The sequence below is a fragment of the Nuphar pumila genome, chromosome 8 (assembly GCF_984573655.1).
Source record: "Nuphar pumila chromosome 8, dmNupPumi1.hap1.1, whole genome shotgun sequence".
NCBI classification, from domain to species: domain Eukaryota; kingdom Viridiplantae; phylum Streptophyta; class Magnoliopsida; order Nymphaeales; family Nymphaeaceae; genus Nuphar; species Nuphar pumila.
In genome coordinates this window covers 6,749,960-6,756,466 of record NC_143256.1, presented here as the reverse complement: position 1 = coordinate 6,756,466, position 6,507 = coordinate 6,749,960, and the positions used below count along the sequence as shown (strand labels likewise).

The 6,507-nt window shown below is 46.0% G+C and overlaps 1 protein-coding gene across 1 annotated transcript; it reads left to right on the top strand.

Annotated features, from left to right (window-relative positions):
• The first annotated feature begins 3,445 nt into the window (after positions 1-3,445).
• On the top strand, positions 3,446-5,027 carry LOC149829523 (phosphatidylcholine:diacylglycerol cholinephosphotransferase 1-like). Its single transcript, XM_090016006.1, has 3 exons — positions 3,446-4,067; positions 4,190-4,327; positions 4,603-5,027. The coding sequence occupies exons 1-3, from the start codon at positions 3,624-3,626 to the stop codon at positions 4,954-4,956; spliced, it is 936 nt and encodes a 311-aa protein (XP_089872132.1). The 5' UTR covers positions 3,446-3,623; the 3' UTR covers positions 4,957-5,027.
• The last annotated feature ends 1,480 nt before the right edge of the window (positions 5,028-6,507 follow it).

The following is a 6,507-nucleotide window of genomic DNA, read 5'->3' as shown; positions in this document are numbered from 1 at the left end:
CAGTGTTATCGGCAATGCAACTGAATAAGGGTGTCAAGCATGGGGAGCAAACATTCTTAGTTGCAGTGCGTGTAGATGAAGGGAAGATAGAAGCAGCAGTGTCGCTAACCCTAGCCCTACTATTGGAGGAGTTTCGAGGGGTGATGCCTTCGGAATTGCCAAAGCGTCTTCCACCAAGATGTGAGGTCGACCACAAGATTGAGTTGACCTCGGGAGCGAAGCCTCCCGCAATGGTTTCATACTGTAGGGGCCAGCTGAATTGAAGGAGCTGCGTAGGCAGCTAGACAAGATGTTGGACGCAGGCATTGTTCGTCCATTAAAAGCCCCATTTGGTGCCCCAGTCCTTTTCCAGATGAAACATGATAGCTCTAAACAGTTATGTGTGGATTATCGTGCTCTGAACAAGGTCACGGTGAAGAACAAGTACCCATTGCCATTGATAGCAGACTTGTTCGATCAGCTAGGCAGTGCCTGTATCTTTTCCAAGCTAGATCTGCGATCGGGTTACTGGCAGGTGAGGATTGCCGAAGATGATGAGCCAAAAACAACTTGCGTCACCCGCTATGGTGCCTACGAATTTCTAGTAATGTCATTCAGGTTGACAAATGCTTCAGCCACGTTCACGACTTTAATGAACCAGATCTTCTACCCTTACTTAGACAAGTTTGTGGTAGTCTACCTGGATGATATCATGATCTACAGCAGCAACATGGAGGAACATGTCGGGCACTTGCGAATAGTGTTTCAGGTGCTGAAGGAGAATGACCTCTGTGTCAAACGAGAGAAGTGTCTCTTCAGGCAGGAGGAGATCAGCTTCCTTGGCCACGTTGTGGGGCGTGGTGTGCTGCGTATGAATGGGCAGAAGATAAAGGCCATCCAAGAATGGGTTCCGCCAAGTAAAGTGCCAGAATTACGGTCATTCCTCGGTTTGGCAAACTATTATCGGCGTTTTATCGAAGGCTATTCTCTCATTGTTGCGCCCTTCACAGATTTGTTAAAGAAGAATCAAGTATGGCTCTAGACAGGAGCGTGCCAAGATGCCTTCGATGGCTTGAAGAAAGCCTTAGTGAAAGAGTCAGTGTTGCGACTGTCTGATCATTCGAGACCCTTTGAAGTCCACACGGATGCCTGTGACTTTGCCATTGGCGGAGTTATTATGCAAGATGGTCATCTGATCGCATATGAGAGTCGCAAGCTGAAAGATGCAGAGAGGCATTACACAGTGCATGAACGTGAGATGACCGCCATTGTGTATTGCCTCAGGACCTGGCGGTACTACCTTTTGGGTGCCGAGTTCGTCGTCAAGACGGACAATGTGGCCACGAGCTATTTTCAAATGCAGAAGAAGTTGACGCCTAAACAAGCTCGATGGCAGATGTTTTTGGCTGAGTTCGACTTTGCCTTGGAGTACAAGGTTGGAAAGACCAATGTTGTGGCGGTTGCCCTGAGCCGTAGGGCTGAATTGGCAGCTGTGCGCGCGGAGCCTTCTGAAGTGCATTTGGAGGGTGGATTGTTGAGCCGCATCCGCGAAGGTACGCAGTAGGATCCGACCTCACAACACCTTGTTTCTCTGGCGCAGGCAGGGAAGACTCGACGATTTTGGCTACAAAATGACCTGCTCGTAACAAAAAAAGGGGGACGCATCTTTGTGCCACGGTGGGGAAGCCTTCGCTGAGAGCTACTCAAGGAGTGCCATGATACACTATGGGCCAGCCATCCTGGTCAGGAGCGGATCTTAGCACTCCTTGAGCGCAGCTACTATTGGCCGAAGATGAGAGACAACGCTGAGGGGTATATGTGGACATGCCTCATCTGTCAGCAACATAAGGGGACAAACCAGAAGGTTGCCGGTCTCCTTGAGCCTCTACCAATTCCAAAACGTCCTTGGGATAGCATCTCCATGGACTTTATTGTTAGTCTGCCGAAGGTAGAGGGCCTCAGTTCTATTTTGGTTGTTGTGGATCGTTTCTCAAAGTATGCCACATTTATCCCAGCTTCCAAGGAGTGCCCTGCAGAGAAGACTGCATAGTTGTTCGTAAAGCATGTGGTGAAGCATTGGGGCATACCAAAGAGCATTGTGAGTGATCGCGATGCTTGTTTCACGGGCAAGTTCTGGCGTGAAGTATTTCGGTTACTTGACTCTGATTTGTTGTTTTCAACAAGCTTCTATCCGCAGACAGATGGGCAGACAGAGCGCATCAACGGGATATTGGAGCAGTACCTTACACACTTTGTTAGTGCCAATCAGAAAAATTGGGTGAAGCTCCTTGATGTGGCACAATTTTGTTATAATCTGTAGAAGAGCGAGTCTTCAGGCCACAATCCGTTTGAGATAGCCACGGGGCAGTAGCTACTAACCCCGCACACTCTTGCCGTACAAGAAAAGGGAAGGCCATCCTTCGCCTATCAGTTTGTCTGCGACTGGTACTAGCAAAATGAGTTGGTGAAGGCATTTTTACACAAAGCGGCAAAGAGAATGAAGAAGTGGGCGGACAAACACCGTCGGCCCGCAGGGTTCCAAGTTGGGGACCAAGTATTGGTGAAGTTATATCCTGGTCGCACAAGCATCTTCTGCGGGCGGCACCGCGGACTACTCAGAAAGTATGAGGGACCCTTCACCATCACAAAGAAGGTGGGCGAGCTGGCATACAAGCTGGAGTTGCCCCCAGACTTCAAGGTTCATCCGGTGTTCCACGTGTGCAACCTTAAGTAGTTCCATCCAGATGATGGAGACCCGGAACGCAGTGTACCACAACGCGCTCCCATTATGCAAAGGGCCCCGACAACACAACGGGCCGAGAAGCACCTCAGTCAGATCCTTCGCCACAAGGTCAACTACTTGGGGCATGCGAAGAAATACTTGGTGCAGTGGGAGGAAACAACGGAACCAACGTGGGAGCCTGCATTTCAAATGAACAGCCGCTACCCGATTGAAGTCAGGGCTAAACACGAAACAGATGACGTCGAGGACGGTGCATGATTTGAAGGGGGGAGCATGTTACCTTGCGATTTACAATGTACAGTGGCGCTTAGAGTCTGTTTTGCTTTTGTTGAGTCTGATGTAAGCTGCCCGATTCAGGTGAATCAATACCCCGAAGGAGCAACCCATATACTTGAACTGTAATAGCCTGCGGGCAAAATTATGAATGAGGTAAATGTGTTGAGCTTTTTTTTGTTCACCCTCGTTGTGATTGATTCTTGTGATTGCAATTTCTCTCCCTCTATTCTCTCTTGCTCTCTTGCATTCTGATTACAAGCTTCCACGATCGGCAAGCGAGCTGACAAGTAGGTTTGCGGCGGTGAGGAAGAACCGTCGTGCCGTGCTGGCCCATTGAAGGAAATAGGCCGGTGACAAATGATATTTTTTGTGAAAGTTATTGGTAGTAGTAAGGCAGAAATCAAGAAAACCGGTGCTGGTATTAGGTGTGTGGCGCATGAGAATAGTTGGGGGGTTCTGCTTCTGTGGCCCTGACTTTTCCTGACTGTCCTTTGTCCATATAACTCTCCGGAGTCTCCGCCCCCACCCGCCCCTCTCTCTCTTGGCGCTCTCGGGCTTGTGTTGTGTCTCGTCCCGTCGGCCTCAAAACGTGCCAGCGCGAGTGCGTTTCTCTCGCATCTCCCAAATGATGTGCCGCAAGAGCTCACCTTGCGGAACCAATGCACCCGAATCCGGTGCCGCTGCTCCTCCTCCTCGTTCTGGACCAACCAAGGGGAGCAGCAAGCTCAAGGAAGGTGACGATTACGATGATGGGATCGGCGTTCTCAAGATGATGGTCATGATGATTGGTGCCCTTGCCCCATCAAGGGACCCCCACGCTTATCCGACCAAGTCCCTCATGTGGTGGTCTCGCCCCATTCGACAGGTTCTGTTAGAGATCGTGAGGTTCCATCCGATCCCGTGTGCGTTTGCCCTCTCCCTCCTCTTCTTCATGGGGGTCGAGTACTCCCTGCTCATGGTTTCCCCTTCTTCCCCTCCTTACGATCTCGGTTTCGCCCTTACCCGTGGCCTCCACCTCTTCCTGTCTCGCTGGCCCAATGTCAATACCATCGTCGCTGCCCTCAACACGGTACAGATCCTAACAATTGCTGGAATATGTCATTGCTGATGTGATGGTAGAATAGAATGATGGGTGCATTTGCTTGAACACCAATCGTTTCATTTATGTGTTAATGGAGCATTTGTAAGCAGGTATTCGTGGGGATGCAGACTGCGTACATCCTGTGGGCATTGCTGGTGGAATGCCGACCAAGGGCAGCCATCTCCGCTCTGTTTATGTTCACTTGCCGAGGGATATTGGGTTATTCCACTCAACTTCCATTACCAGAGGTAACGAAAACCATGAACCCCAGAAAGCTCAATTTCCCTCTTTTTAAGAAGAGAATCAATTGAGTTGGGTAATGTCGATTCTCCCATTTAGTTTGCTTTTAAACATAATCCTCATGATGATTACGGTTGTGGATCGATGAATCGACGGATTGAGTGTAAGATTAAAGCATTTCTTTCTCGATCTCGTGAAGAATGTAATGTAATGTATGGTCTGTGATTCAAATCCTTCACCATTTTCTTGTGTTGAAAATAAATGGATTGGGGGTGGAATGCAGGAATTCCTGGGGTCGGGTGCGGACTTCCCGGTGGGGAACGTTTCCTTCTTCCTCTTCTTCTCGGGGCATGTGGCGGGTGCGGTGATAGCGTCGATAGACATGAGGCGGATGGGGAGGTGGGTGTTGGCGTGGCTGTTCGATGCGTTGAACCTAGTTCAGGGTGTAAGGCTGCTGGCCACCAGGGGCCATTACACCATCGACTTGGCGGTTGGGGTGGGTGCGGGCTTCCTGTTCGATGGGCTCGCCGGCAGATACGAGGAGCTCAAGAGAAGCATAGACACGAGTCATCATCATCACGTTCCGTTGGTCCAACCACCCCTCCTTGTTTCCAAATCACATCTGTCTACTCTGTAATTGTTTTCTTTATTTGCAATGTCGTTTCAATTTCCATCTGTTTTAATGAGTGATTTAGTAGACCGGAAAAAGATTATTTTGGTTGTTAGAACTAGAAGAAGTTAGTACGTTTAATCAACAAAAGAGAGAGAGAGAGAGAGAGAGATCTGGCCTTGGCTACTACATCCACATATTCAGCCGTAAGGTCGTTTGGGTGGATCGCACAAATTGGCAATCTGGCTTTCGCTCTACCTCCACACGTTCATTTCAGAGGTAGTGTCGTGTTCGTGGGTGTGTGGGGCCTTGTACAATTTATGATGTTGTCGTTGTGGTACTCAGAGGGTTGGGCATGGTCATCGTCGACCACGCCAATTGCCGAAGACGGATTTATTACGAGGCATCTTGGGGCGGTCTGACCTTGGAAGCTATACTGGTCTGCTCGAGACATGCGTCCAAGGTGACAGCCCCAATGCATTTCCAACGCTGACTAGAATATGAGAAGTAGAAATATGGGCATTTTGTAACATATTGTTTTGCAAATCCAATCATATAAATGTGTTTGGCATTGTGAATTTGCTAGGAATCAACCATTGGATCGTGTATATAAATGGGAACTGAAATATGTAAACTCACACATTAGTTCTCATATTTTCAATTCTCATATTCTAGTGATTATATACGGGAACTGAAATATGTAAACTAGTAAAATATGTAAATTGGTATGAAAGAGATTTTAATAGTTTTTTTTGCAATTCTAACCCTATAGATGCACTCGGCGTGGTTCATTTGCTTGGAATTGACTATTGGATCATTGTAAACATATCAAGAAAAGTAATTTTTTATTCTTGCATATTTACAAAAAATTGGAGTCATTGATTTTCAAGCCTTAAAAGATCCTTCTTAGACATCGTAATCGGATGATCCAAGAGTCTGTTTTTATAAAACCCTGAGTCTAGATCGCATCCGAATGGTGAAATTTTAGAAAAAAAAATAAAAAAAAGCCTACTAGTTTTTATATATATATATATATATATATATATATATATATATATATATATATATATATATATATATATATATATATATACATATGTGTGTGTGTGAAAACTAAAAGTATGTGCATTTTCAACACTTTTTTTTTGCAAATCCAATCATGTGGGTGTGCTTGGCATGATGAATTTTCTAAGAATCGACCATTGAAAATCGTATTTTCGATGAAAAAATGAGTTTTTTAAATGCTTGAATATTTATGAAGATAATGCTTGAATATTGATTTTAAGGCCATAAAAAATCTCATTTATGCATCAAAATCAGATAATTCAAGAGTGGGTTCTATTAAAACCAAGCATGTAGATCACATCTGTACGGTTTGATTCAAGAGAAAAGAATAAACAATCTATGAAAATCACGGTTCACACATTAGTTCTCATATTCTAGTAACTATAATATGAGAACTAGAAATATGGGCATTTTCAACACTTTTTTCCAAATCCAACCATGTGGATGTGCTTGGCATGGTGAATTTTCTAGGAATCAACCATTAGATCATGTATTTTCGATGAAAAATAAGAT

Excerpts from the sequence above, each read along its gene's own strand:
- LOC149829523 (XM_090016006.1), top strand. The coding sequence starts at position 3,624 with ATGATGTGCCGCAAGAGCTCACCTTGCGGAACCAATGCACCCGAATCC. Across the intron at positions 4,068-4,189 it reads TCGTCGCTGCCCTCAACACG|GTATTCGTGGGGATGCAGAC; the intron begins GTACAGATCCTA and ends ATTTGTAAGCAG. Across the intron at positions 4,328-4,602 it reads CTCAACTTCCATTACCAGAG|GAATTCCTGGGGTCGGGTGC; the intron begins GTAACGAAAACC and ends GGTGGAATGCAG.